Raw genomic sequence first — 14,661 nt, 5'->3', positions numbered from 1 at the left:
TTGAAATTGTAGTTGTCCTTATGGTTTCCAAGAAAATTCTACTTGCCCTTTCTAAGCTTTATCCTTTGAGCGTTTATGCTTATACTCTTCAGTGTTGCTTGTATCTCACACTAGTCTCTTGTTTCATGTACTTAATTTTTTTTTTTTTAACTGATGGTTAATAAGCTTCTTGATTAAATAATACTTTTTTTTTTTTTTTTCTTTTTTGGTCTTTTGTCTCTTTAGGGTGGCACCCACAGCATATGGAGGTTCCTAGGCTAGGGGTCTAATCAGAGCTGTAGCCACCAGCCTATGCCACAGCCACAGCAACGCAGGCTCTAAGCAGCATCTGTGACCTACACCACAGCCCACGGCAACACCGGCTCCTTAAGCCACTGAGCGAGGCCAGGGATCAAACCCACAACCTCGTCGTTCCTAGTCAGATTCGTTTCTGCTGCGCCATGATGGGAATTCCAAATATACATGTTTTATATGCTCAATTTCTATTTGCTACTCTAAAGAAATATAAATAGGTCCTCATAAATACTTGCTTACTCAATGTTAAATGTTGACTTATTAATTTTTATTTGAATTGAAATCAGTAAACTTCGTTGTATAGCAATTGAGAAGTATTTTTATAATGGTGCTGATTTAATTTTTTAAATTGGATTTGTACTTAGGATGGCCATGTTGAAGTGGCTAGGTTACTTCTTGACAGTGGTGCCCAAGTGAACATGCCTGCTGATTCATTTGAATCACCGTTGACTTTAGCTGCATGTGGTGGGCATGTGGAACTTGCGGCTTTACTTATTGAAAGAGGAGCTAGCCTGGAAGAGGTCAATGATGAAGGTTATACACCATTGATGGAAGCAGCTCGGGAAGGACATGAAGAAATGGTGGCATTACTTCTAGGTCAAGGTAACCAATACCAATCAAAATACTAAAGCATAATATATGTAAAATGTGAGGTTATAATTTTATAAAATTGAATTTCATTGTTTCATCTTTCTTGGAGGTTTGTAATGAGGTTCTGTTATAAGACCTTGAATATTTACTTTGAAAATAGCCCCCATACTGTGGTAAACAAAATCATATGAACTTCTTTAATATAGAGCTTTCAGAGCCATTGTGTATTGTGTGAATAAAAATAGAACTGGGGATGGGGTAGGGTTGTACGTTCTGTAGGGTCATATATGGGATTCAACATTTCTGTAGCTGTTATATCAAGAGAGTGTGCCTCTTAGGGCAGAATACTTATTAATAGATATTTGATGTATCTAGCATTTCATTAAATGCAGTATGGGAAATCTAGCCACACGGACTAACTTGGCAAAAATGCCAGAATGCAGGCCTAAGGAGCTCAGTACACAGTGGGCTTTTCTTTGGGGAAAAGTGAAGCAGTTACTTTGGTGTATTAAGATACCTTAAGTTTGGAATTCCTGTCATGGCTCAATAGTTAATGAATCCAAATAGGAACCATAAGGCTGCTGGTTCAATCCCTGGCCTCGCTCAGTGGGTTAAGGATCCAGCATTGCCATGAGCTGTAGTATAGGTTGCAGACACAGCTTGGTTCCCGCGTTGCTGTGGCTCTGGCGTAGGCCGGTGGCTACAGCTTTGATTAAACCCCTAGCCTGGGAACCTCTGTATGTCGCCGGTGCAGCCCTAGAAAAGACAAAAAAAAAAAAAAAAAAAAAAAAAAAAAAAAAGATACCTTAAGTGTAAAAGTAATCACCCATCTCTATTCATATTTGTAACTATTTGTGATCTGATTTTTTATCTGTTTTAGTTGTAAAAATTTTGTTTAGACGAATTTAAGAGGAATGGCACAGTTTTAAAAAACCTTTTTACTGATAGGTAGTATTGACTAGAATTTTAAAAACAGTTTTTGGAGCAGACTTTTTAGGTTTGAATCACAAATCCACTGCTTGCCAATTTTGTAATTTTAGGCAAGTTTCTAACTTTCTCTGCCTCAGCTTGTCATGAGAGGGTTGTTCTGAGAGTTTATATATGTGTAAAGCTTTTAGAACACTCTTTGTCATATAGTGCCTGTTAAGTGTTAGTTAGCTATGATGATGGTGGTAGTAGTAGGAGATCGTGACTTTGACCAAATTGCTTAACCTCAATTTCCTTAGCTGAAAAAGAAAGCTAAAAATAATATGTAAAATGCTTTCAATGTTGCCTGACAAATAATAGCATATTAAATGTCTATTATTATTTTTATCAAAATCTTTATCATCATTATTCTGAATCTTTATAATAGAAATGTGATTTTAAATCGTAAGTCCCTATATCACCTGACTTGTACATTCTGGCAGAGTAAATCTTATTCCAGCAGTGTACATTAAATATGGACTAGTGGAGGTAGTTTTGATAGTTTTATTTTAACTGCCTCTTTAGTGGGGGGTGGAGGCAGGCAGCACTTTATCATTAGTAAAGCAATGTAATGTTCCTTTTTAAAGTATAGTTTATTAGGAAATAATCTTGTTTTGCTTATCTCTGGAATAAGTTAATGACTTTCTTTAAATAATTAGAATCTCTGTTTTAGGAGCGAATATCAATGCGCAGACGGAAGAAACTCAAGAAACTGCCTTGACTCTGGCTTGCTGTGGAGGCTTTCTGGAAGTGGCAGACTTTCTCATTAAGGCAGGAGCTGATATAGAACTAGGGTGCTCCACCCCTTTAATGGAAGCTGCTCAAGAGGGGCATTTGGAGTTAGTTAAATACTTATTAGCTGCAGGTAGGCAATTTTGCATTTGGGAGAAGTTTTTTTTACATGATTTATTTAAGTAAAAATATAGTGCAATTGAGTTTTTTCTGATGTGTGATACACACTGTGTACAGAAAAAATATGAAAAATATTTTGTGGGTATTCTGAATAATTTACCTTATTGAATAAATAATTTACTTTATTGCTATTTGAAGTATCTGCAGCTTTTATTTTAAGCGGTAATCTATTTCTAATTTTTTTTTCTTTTTTGCTTTTAAAGATGCTGATAATATTCTCTGTTTCTAGAAATGGATAAGGCTATTTTGTCTAATTTGAGGAGATATGGCTTATCTAGAAGAAATTTCAGTATCCACATTTGTGTCTTATGATTCTTTTATTAAGGCTGTGTATCTAACACTACTGCAGGAGCTAATGTTCATGCAACAACAGCAACAGGGGACACAGCACTAACATATGCCTGTGAAAATGGTCATACTGATGTAGCAGATGTCTTACTTCAGGCAGGAGCAGATCTGGTAAGTTCTGTCACTTTCTAAATCTTAATATTTAAAACTAAAACAAGAAATTGATTTAAAATTCTATGGATATTAGAGACAAAAGGTATTTCTTCTAATTTTATATTGCCCTTTTTTTGCCATTCTTTATCTCATTTAGTCAAATTTTTTTCCTACACTGTTTGCTTTCCATTCTTATTTTCCTTGTTAATAGAACTGTCTAATCTATTACCCCTTTCCCCCTTCAAGAAAGGGAAAATTTTGTGTTTGATATGTTAATAATTAGTATTAACAATTAATACAAATTTTCTCCTAAGTATTTAGCTACTTTTAGAAGCTTTTCTGGTTTGTCATAAAAAGGCAAACATGGCTTAGAGGCATTTCACTGTAGCTTAGGAAATAAATTCAGAAATATCATTCAGAACATTATTAAATAATAAAGGGATTTAAAGATAAGTATTTCGTAAATAGTATTTTTCATCAAATAACTTTTAGTGTAGTAAGAAAGATGAAATACTGAGGTCATTATAAGGTAGATTATAAAGTGATGTCACAGGGAAAGTACAGAGAGTAAAGATGCTCAGAAGAGAGAAAAATGTACTCTGAGATGTTATGTTTTAGACTGGGTGAGGTTTAGAAAGCTAGATATTGTGATGTGACAAAAGAGATACTCTAGTTGGAAGAAAGAGTCTGAGTACAGCCTGAGATGTAGAGAGGAATAAAGCAAATGTGTGTGGGGGAAAATAGTCCTCCTTCCAGTTTAGCCTGTGAGGGACTAAGATAGATTTTAGGTAAAACATAAGTACCCATGTACGTGCCCATGGGGCTGAGATAAACAAGCAAATGTGTTTTTCACTAGTAGTTCATAGTTTATGACAGAAATTCACATGCAGGCAGAAACAGGCTCCGCCATTAACTGGTTTCTTAAATTTTAGCTTCTCTTTCCTCACTTATGAAAGGGGAGGGTTAAATTAGATTACTATTGTGGCTTCTTTCAGTTCTGTCTTGCTTGGGGAACTCTTTTAAGAACTTCTAACACGTTATATTCTAGCTAGTTATGTGCATATTTCTCCTTTAGGTTTTGAACTTCTTCGACTTAGGAACTATACCTCCAGTTTTTACCACAGTGCCTGTGAAATATATAGCAATGTGATATTACTTAGTTAATTACAATTAAATTATCACTAGCCTTATTATGTTTATGTAAGGTATAATAGAGATAATGGGAAGTTTTTAAAGAGAAGAAGTGACATACCTCAAGAAATTCATGCAGATAGGATCAAACTTAGGGAAAGAAAATCACTTGTAGTGAGTGAGGTTAGTGCTAATGATGTTGATTGTTTGGAGAGGGCTATGCTAGTGCCATTCACTGTTCAAGTTCCACAATCCTTTTTGTAGAGAGAGAAGAGAAAATTACTGAGATAGATTTAGATGAGGACCTAACAATCACATGAATATAACTCCAGTTCTTAAATTATTTCCATAGGCATGTTTCTAGTTTGAGATTGTTTAAAATTAAAATGTGTTCCTTAATTTGCCTCAAGGCATGTTATTTAAAATACTTAGATTCAAAAATCAGTCTAATTCTTTTTCTTTTGATTTTCATGAAAAAGAATGGCTGTTCACTAGAAATCTGTTTTTAAACAGGAGCATGAATCTGAAGGTGGAAGAACTCCTTTAATGAAAGCTGCAAGAGCTGGTCATGTTTGTACCGTTCAGTTCTTAATTAGTAAAGGTACGTTTGTGTGTCTATCCCCTGTCCTTGGTTATTAAGAAATTTAGAGATAAAGGACATTTGGGGGTATCACATGGTCAAAGGATGTTCCTGAAATTTCCTGAGGGGGTAATTGATAAACCATGAAGAGTTGTCACACCGAGTACCACCCTTACTGAAAAACATTTTGATAAAGAAAAATTTCTCTATGTAAAACTCTGAGGGTTTACGTAGCTTAAAGTCTGCTCTGTTCATGTACTAATCTATCTTGAAACCTAGATTTTTATGATGTTTCTGCTACTGATTAACTTGAGGACAAGTCACTTTTCTATTTTGTTGGCCCTGAGTTTCCTTCTTTGTAAAATATAGAGAGGAAGTCATACATATAGCACAAAAAAAGAAAAAATTCAAAATTTAAATGGAAAAGGTATGCCAATATGCATTTTTGTTCATGGTCATTTATTCTTTTTTTTTTTTTTTTTTTTGTCTTTTTAGGACTGCACCCGCGGCATATGGAGGTTCCCAGGCTAGGGGTCTAATCAGAGCTGTAGCTGCCAGCCTATGCCACAGCCATAGCAATGCAGGATCCGAGCCGCATCTGTGACCTACACCACAGCTCACGGCAACGCTGGATCCCTAACCCACTGAGCAAGGCCAGGGATAGAACCTGCAACCTCATGATTCCTAGTTGGATTCATTTCTGCTGCACCATGACAGGAACTCCTAATTCTACTTTGAATACCAAAATCCTTAGAAACCAAAAGTAGCATGTTATTCTTCCTTTAAATTATTTTGATGGTATTTACTATTTAAGTTCAAGTTGAAACTTTCTCATGAACTTAAGCATAGCAGATTAAATATTTCATCATATTCTTAAGTATAGGAGATTAAATATTTTAGTTTATTTACTTTTGTCTGTTTCCTTGGCATGTGGAAGTTCCCAGGCCAGGGATCAAACCTGTACTGCAGCTGCAACCTGTGTTATTGAATACAGCTGTGGCAATGCCAGATCCTTAACTTGCTGTACCACATAAGAACTTTAAATATTTTACTTTTGACTCAGCATTGATAAAAGAGAGACTATATAGACCATATACAGTTAAAAAGGCAACATATGCCATTTCCTTCTTACCAGAAATTCTCAAATCTCAAGTTTGTAATTGTTTATAGATAAAGCAAATAAGTCAGAAATATCTAACTGGTCAAATTATTTAGGGAATTTGAACACTTCCTAGTGTTAAATGTTTATAAGTAACACATTGTATTCTCAAGAATGGAATTATTTTCAGTCTTTATATTACCCACATGCCTAGCACAAGGCTCCAAATTAGGGATGCATTCATACTGAAATCAAAATATACCTGTTTTTGTTCTCAGATATTTCCCAATGAGAAAAGATTATACTACTATTACTTTCTTTATTTTTACTATTACTTTCTATTTTTGTTAATTCTACCCATATTTGGCCCATAGAGGGCAGTGTGGTTTATTTTTGTTAGTCTTTAGTCATTATTCCCACTGAAGATGTTAAATGTAGATAAATTTTTTTTATTTTTTATAACAATGATTATATTAGGAGTAATATATATGTTTATACTTTTCATGGTGCCTACTGAAATATTTATGGATGAACTTATATCCTGTTTGGCTGGGATTTGCTTTAGAATAATTCAAGATGGGAGAGGAGAATTTATGTGGATATATGTGAAATGAGATTGGCCATGTTTATAATCATTGGAGCTGAGTAATGAATATGTGGGGCTTCACTGTATTGTTCTCACTATGCTTTGATTTTAAAATTTACTATAATTTAAGAAACAACGCTATTAACATAATTTTTCATGCCTTGTCTGCTTTAGGAGCAAATGTGAATAGAACCACAGCTAATAATGACCATACTGTGCTGTCCCTGGCTTGTGCAGGGGGTCATCTGGCAGTGGTGGAACTGCTTTTGGCTCATGGGGCAGATCCTACTCACCGTTTAAAAGTATGTAATTAAAATGTTTCATATAGCATTGTGACTTAATTTTCACTCTTGAGCATAACAAAATATCTATTAAGTTCCACTTTTATTGGCATTCTAAGTGTTTTCATTTCATGGAAAGTGTTCTTTTACTAAACCTAAAATTTTAATGTGTCTGGGGCCTGAGGCTTTATCTTCCTTAATGGTTCTATAAATTAACTTTAAAAAGATCTTTTTTCCCTTTCCATATCTACTCTTTTAGGATGGCTCAACTATGTTGATAGAAGCAGCAAAAGGTGGCCATACAAGTGTCGTTTGCTATCTTTTGGACTATCCTAATAACTTGCTTTCAGCCCCTCCACCAGATGTCACTCAGTTAACCCCTCCATCCCACGATTTAAATAGGGTAAGATTCTAAACTAAAGCATTTTATATTGTATCATCTTTATCTCCTTTCACTTGTAGTTCCAGATTAAACTAAATTGGATTTTTTATAATATGAGTTCTTTGTATAGATATGTACATGATGTAGTAAATGAATATCTGCTATAGTATTTCAGAGTCTAGATTGATAGGATTTTGCTTTATTTTCTTAGTGTGTCCAGAATAACCTAGTGAATTCAAAAGTCTTAAAAAAAATCAGGGAAAATAATTTGATATCAGTGTATTTTATGTAAATAAGTCATTGTCTGAGGTTATGTCATATGAAAAATATTTTGCATAGTTCTTTGTAACTTATTCTCCATTTAAAGCATATTACTTAATGGAAAGTATAGGAAAAGCAGAAATATAATCAGTTTGATTTGTTTTAGGCTCCTCGTGTACCAGTTCAAGCACTGCCCATGGTTGTCCCACCTCAGGAGCCTGACAAACCACCTGCCAATGTTGCCACTACTCTTCCCATCAGGAATAAAGGTCAGTTATACTTCTAAAGACTGTATCTTACATGTTATCCAAGTAAAAATGATAAGATTACCAAAAAAACTAGCCACTTTAAAATTATTTTACTAGGTTGGTATAATTAAAGATTATTTTTTAACCAATGAAAAAAGCATGTTTATTGGGAGAGAAGATAGTTATTAGTACTAATAGCTGGAATCAGAAGTATTAGCAGTAGAAATTCAGATGCTCATCTTTGATGCAATTCTGATTATCCATGATTTCCTCTAATAACTAGTCATTTCTATTCATGTTAAACTATTAGACTGTGTATAATTGGTGACATTTTTATAAATTACTAAAATTTCTGAAGTGATATAGGCATAAGATTCATAAACTAGATCAAAATTAAATTTTATTGTAGAGTAACTGGTTTAATAATAGATTTTATATCTGGAATACCTTTTCTCAACCAAGAATTCAAGGTTACTTCAGATATGCTTGCTTGTTTCTCTAGAACTCTGAGATCCATATTTGACTTGTGGATGTTATACCATGCATGTTCATAAGTTATGTCCCAAAAGATTACAACTACCAGTTTGAATAAGTTTTTCTTTTTAAAAAGTTTTACCTGAGGAACCAGTGTGGTTTTAATTTTTTGGTTTTGGCTACCTATATTATTTTACCAACAAGAATACTAAGTATTTCCACCAGTTCTTTTCAATCACCACTACCAATCCACAGCCTTGGTACCTTTTTCGCTTGGTATAGTGAACAAATGATTGCTATACCTATAGCCAGATATGTTTATTCACCTGGCTGTCAGAAGATACAGTGGATGTCATAGTTCAGCATCTTTTCTTACAGGGAAACTGAATCCCAGTTCTCTACTGGCCAAGTAGCTTTGTGAATATGTGAATTTATATCTTACCTTTATCAGTCTTGAAGATGATAGGCCCCAACAAAGACATATATTTTAGTTGGATTTTTATTTCCTGGTACTTCTCAGTGGTTTGAGTACTCTTTGTGTGTATGTGTGTGTGTTTAAAAGGCACAGACTATTAAATGTAGAAAAACCTTGACATAGAGGTTTAAGTTTTCCCTACATCTTAATAATTTAGCATTATTTTTCTGTTCTTATGATAAGTTTTTACATCTTTATGACCAAGTGAGGTATCTTTCTACACATAGCCTTAGATTTTACTTTAATTGCACCACTTAGATATCACAAACCGCATCCCTCTATTGTCTAATTTTAGCCATGTGATATTTTTAAAATTCTGAAATTTATTTCCCAGATTACTCTATGCACATAAAATACATACATTTTATATTTATGATAAAGAGGTGGATTTGTTTTTAACTCCTTGACAGTGCATTTTCACCTTCTGTGGATATAATAATTTGGTGCATAACTGTTGGCACTAAACCTCCCAACAGTAACTCTATAATGAGGATGCCATTCATGTGCACTTCTGAGGGGGTTTCTTTTTCACACAGCTGCTTCTAAACAAAAGTCCAGCAGCCATTTGCCAGCAAACAGCCAGGATGTACAGGGTTACATCACCAATCAGTCTCCAGAGAGCATTGTAGAAGAGGCTCAGGGAAAGTTAACAGAACTGGAACAGAGGATAAAAGAAGCCATAGAAAAGAATGCACAGCTGCAGTCCTTGGAACTGGCTCACGCTGACCAACTTACCAAGGAGAAGATCGAGGAGCTGAACAAAACAAGGGAGGAGCAAATTCAGAAGAAACAAAAGATTTTGGAGGAACTACAGAAAGTAGAACGAGAGTTACAACTGAAAACTCAGCAGCAGCTAAAAAAGCAGTATCTAGAGGTTAAAGCTCAAAGGATTCAACTTCAGCAGCAGCAGCAACAGTCTTGCCAACATCTGGGACTGCTAACTCCTGTTGGGGTTGGAGAGCAGCTTTCCGAGGGAGACTATGCACGGTTACAGCAAGTGGATCCCGTTTTGCTTAAAGATGAACCCCAGCAGACTGCTGCTCAGATGGGTTTTGCACCAATCCAGCCCCTGGCCATGCCTCAAGCTTTGCCTCTGGCGGCAGGTCCCTTGCCTCCAGGGTCCATCGCAAATCTTACAGAACTGCAAGGAGTGATAGTTGGACAGCCAGTACTGGGCCAAGCACAGTTGGCAGGGCTGGGGCAAGGAATTCTGACAGAAACACAACAAGGGTTAATGGTAGCCAGCCCTGCTCAGACCCTCAATGACACGCTGGATGACATCATGGCAGGTGGGTTTATATTGTTATGAGCAGGTATCAAATATGATTTGCTTAAGGCGAGTAAGAGTGTGCCAGAATTTTTTGCCATTACCCAACTTGAGAACTATTTCTGGACTCTTGACCCATGTATATCTTTAGAAATATTAGCACAATCTCAGAAATTCTCAGGTGGATACAGGTCAAATTAAAGATTAGCTCATTCATACAAGTGGCTGAAACTTTCTGGCTTAGGTGGGTAGGCTGGGCATCTAGGTTTTTCAGTAGTTGGATTGATGTTTGATTTTTTTTTGTTTTTGTTTTTTCTCTTTAAGTTCAGAATACTGATAGAATTTTGGCTTTTTGGCTTCTGTATTCACACCAGTAAACCGGGAAATTGATAGAAGTTGAAATGCAAAACTAGTAGGATACATCAGAAAGCTTATTTGTGAACAAAAATGCTTTATGTCCTAATGGATCAGACTTCAAACCTGATGGATATTTAAAAACAAACAAACAAACAAACAAAAAACACTTTTACAATAATAAACTACCATACCAAATAGGATTTAATTATACTGTATGTCAGTGACTTTATCCCCTGTGAATGTTAATGTGTAGTTTCTTTCTAATTGTGTTATGGGAAGGTGTGATCCCCTGACAGTATCGTAAATAATATATCCTTAAATGGGTAGCCAGAGAAATTTTATTCCATTGTAATTAGTTTCATTGACAGAAAGAAGTATTTTAGAAGGTTGTTTTAATGGTTCTAGATTTGGGTACCTAATTTTTGTGAGTTCTGTATCAAAGTAGCAGAATGAGATTTTACAGGATTATAAAGCATAAGAATATTATACTGAAAAAGACAATTTTCTTCATTAAAAAAACTAAAGAAAAAAACTTGAAAAGGAAGGAAAAGCGAGTAAATAGGTGAATTTTGATAACTTTCATCTTCTCTCTTCCCCTTTTTAATTCTTTGGTCTATACTTAAAAGAGAATTGACTATTTCTAACTTTGAAACTGTTTTAATAGCATTAGATGTTGTGATGAGATGATACATAATTTGCTTTCATCTTTTTTTAAGAAGAAAACTAAATTGTATAAAGTTGTGGTATTTAGCTGACATTCAGAAACTAAGAAACCAGCTAATGAGACAGGTTTTGTACTTACAAATTGCTCTAAAGTTTCCCAGTCCTTTTTTAGTATCATTTCAACAGTAGTATATGAAATGAAAGTCTCTCCTAATCTCAGAGGGTATAGTAATTATATTGGAAAAAATGCTATTAATCTTTAGTAAGAACTATGAAGATTCTTATATTAAGAAAAATACATTTTTTCTATACATTTGAAAATAACTATGAATCACAATGAGCTGGTTTTAGTAATTGGAAATGTACTTTTAAAAACATTATTTTATGAAAACTAAAGTACAGTAGCTCCAAATCCCAAATTTGATATTATTTTCATGGCCATTAATCCAGATCCAAATGGTATTATTTCTCTATTATGTCAAATAAACTACCAAAGGATGTATAGAATTGTTGTTTATATTCAGTTAAATGAAGAATGGACGTTCCACACCAATGAATATTTAAAAAATTTTTATACTATCAGAATTTACCTGATGTTCTCGGGCATAGTTATCAACAATGATTTGCCAGTTGTATAATTTTTGTGCTGATCAGAATTATTGGAGGTTTGTGAAGTAGTTTTTCTGTTATTTTGTTTACCAAACAAAAATTACTAAATTCTGCCTGTGTGTTTGAGGTGTTTTCATATAAAATTTCTTTAATATATAAATATGACAGATACTTGTCATATTGTAAAGATACTTCACCTGTTTATTCTCATTTGTATGGGGAGAGGAGACATGGCCAGAAGAAAGAACAGGATTACAAACATCCAGCTACCTCCCTGCAACCCATTCATTCCTCCATCACCCATGTGCATGGGCACAAATATACACATAGACACTCAGACACTCACTCCCACAGCACCTGCCACACAGCCTTTCTTTAAATTCCTTCTATGCTAGTAGTACTTGTTCTTTCTGGAACCAATGACTATTTCCATTTCTTTCTTTGCATTTTCAATATCTTGTGACTTCATTAGGCTCAGCCTTCCTTTAGCATAACTTTCTCTTCTTTATTCCTTAGTCCCCATTTATTAGGCTGCTTTTATAAGGTTCAGTTTCTTTTTCTCTACTATTTGCCTAGCCAAAATCCTCTGTCTCCCCTGGTTTTTGTACTAGCCAAAGCAAAATCAATTACCTGTTTAACAAGTCTTAACACCTTGCCTTTGCTGTGCTCTCAGGTTCCCTCTTTCCTTAACTGATGTTAAAACTAATCTGAGCATCTGGTTTTCCATCTCTGAAAGCTAACCCTAAAATGAAGTTCCACATATAAAGATGTGTATCAGAGTTCTTTTAGGTACCTGCATATTTACAATTGTTTATTTTTAACTGTAGAGTATGGATGAGTGATAAGCAGTTATTTAGTTTCCAGCAGACCAGTTTTATAACTATCCCAAAGGAAATGAAATGAGGGAATTGGTTTTTCCTATCTACTTTTAGATAAGGAGATAAGAACAACCAGTTTGACAAAAATTAAAGAAAGTTAATTTTAGTATGTTCTTTAAAAGAACATAAATTCCAATTGAAATGTAAATTATGTCATTTAGCAGTAAAACTTAGGTTTTTTTGTTTAGTATCCTGAAGTAATCAGTTCTTTGGACAGATTGATGTTCCTTCTTTTAGGCTAATTTTTGTATTTAGCGTTTTCTTTTGTGAAAATCAATCAAATCAAAGGAGAACATGGAATCAGTTTTAAGAACAATAGATTTTATATGGTTTTGAAATTCATATCTAGAATGTATACATTTGAATTATCTTGATCTTAACCTACAAAACTATCAATTTATGGAGTAACAATATCAAGGTCATTAGGTGATTAATTTAATATATTAGTACATGCCCTTTTCTATCCCTAAGGATTCGAACAGTGTTTTGTTTTGTTTTGTTTTGTTTCCTCCTTTGTTTTTCCTTTGGCTTCTAAGTGGACTTAAAAATGTGTAATTGTAGAATGTGTGTTGCTATATTGTATAGTGTATGTTTGTGCCTGAACTAAGGATTTCATGTAAAATAGATTTCTTAATTGACAATCATGTTTATAATTGTTATAATAAGGTCAATTTTAGTTTTGTTCTTGGTAGGATCATAACCTATTTTGCCTGGTTTCAGATCCAGTTGTGAATCATGATTGTTTTCTGTCTGATGTAGTTGATAACTACGTTGATAACACACATCCACACTGCTGCTGATCATTCAAAGAGTAATGCCCAGACTCTAGTGCTAGAGCATTTTTAATAAAGGGGGGAAAGGATTGATGTTCACGTATCAACTCCAGAAGTTAGTCAATGAGAGAATAAAGTACCCTCAACTGTGCTACCATCTTTGGAATTCTCCCACCTTAAGTACTGACCTAATTAATTAGCCCCTTCTTAATTTGCTTATTTTGGTCAACATAATATCATAGAAAAATTATATTTAGAAAAACCCAATAATAATCTATACTTTAAGGATGATTGTTTGCATATACCTATTTTTACCCCAGTCCTTTCACTTCGTCTTCATAAGTCAGTGCGATTGCTAGATTGATTGGTGGGCATTTATCCTCTTCAGAATAATTCTATATGTGAGAAATTATTTCTGTGTGAGTATCATATTTATATATGAGGGATATATACTGTCATGCTGAGGGCCGCTCCCTGTCTGCAGTTACTAAAACAGTAGGAAGTGTTTTAAATATTCAGTAGCGAGGATCTCCTCAATGATATTGCTTTCATTAGTTCTAGAATATGAGGTATGAAATTGGCAAGTAAAGGTGTGAAATTTTCTCTTCCTGAACTTGACTGTTTTACCTTTTATTCCTTTTCTGATTAAGAAGATATAATGGACAATCATTTGCATTTATATTTAAACTCATAAAAAGATTTTTGTTTTCAGGGTTATTTTGAATTACATTTTTGTGATTACATACCCTAAGAGGGGAATTTGTTTTTCAGATGGATTATTATTTAGCAAATGGGTTACTCTCAATATACGTTTTAATTTTGGACTGTTGTCCAGTGTCATAAATAACCAGGAAAATGAGTTATTAGTGTTATGGCAGTCTACCTGTAGACATTTTGTTTCTAAGGGTCTTTAATTATTTTCTAATAATAATTTTTACTATTGCCTAACAATGTTTCATCCTTATTAAGTGCAGTTATTTTGTTCAACAGCAGTCAGTGGAAGAGCATCTGCAATGTCAAACACTCCTACCCACAGTATCGCTGCTTCCATTTCCCAACCTCAGACTCCAACTCCAAGTCCTATCATCTCTCCTTCAGCCATGCTTCCTATCTACCCTGCCATTGATATTGATGCACAGGTAAGTGCCAAACTCAGGAGTGATGATTTTCAACTGGAATTAAGTCATCATCACAAACATTAATCAGTGATTTAAATCATCTCAGAGCAAAGACTGAGCCACAGTTATAGAGAGGTTAGAACCATGTTTAAAGAAATAAAATACCAAATACAGATTACTGCTGATAATTATTTTGAAGGTCTGGTTTCTGAGGTCATCGAATTTGTCTTTTTGCCTTTTCTAGAGCCCCATCTGCAGCATGTGGAGGTTCCCAG

General features: G+C 34.4%; 1 protein-coding gene across 16 annotated transcripts in view; it reads left to right on the top strand.

Moving 5' to 3' along the window:
- The window catches only part of ANKRD17 (ankyrin repeat domain 17), a 170,778-nt gene that overhangs the window by 99,525 nt on the left and 56,592 nt on the right, over positions 1–14,661 (top strand). For 3 of the 16 annotated variants that reach the window (XM_021100379.1, XM_021100383.1, XM_021100387.1), the window contains 9 exons: positions 660–897; positions 2,525–2,716; positions 3,089–3,222; positions 4,849–4,936; positions 6,775–6,902; positions 7,141–7,284; positions 7,691–7,793; positions 9,258–10,010; positions 14,259–14,407. In XM_021100379.1, coding sequence (XP_020956038.1) covers positions 660–897; positions 2,525–2,716; positions 3,089–3,222; positions 4,849–4,936; positions 6,775–6,902; positions 7,141–7,284; positions 7,691–7,793; positions 9,258–10,010; positions 14,259–14,407 — 1,929 coding nt within the window. 16 annotated transcript variants of the gene reach the window in all.

The sequence above is a fragment of the Sus scrofa genome, chromosome 8, assembly GCF_000003025.6.
Source record: "Sus scrofa isolate TJ Tabasco breed Duroc chromosome 8, Sscrofa11.1, whole genome shotgun sequence".
Lineage (NCBI taxonomy): Eukaryota > Metazoa > Chordata > Mammalia > Artiodactyla > Suidae > Sus > Sus scrofa.
The sequence above is the reverse complement of the archived record's forward strand: the minus strand, read 5'-3'. Positions and strand labels throughout refer to the sequence as shown.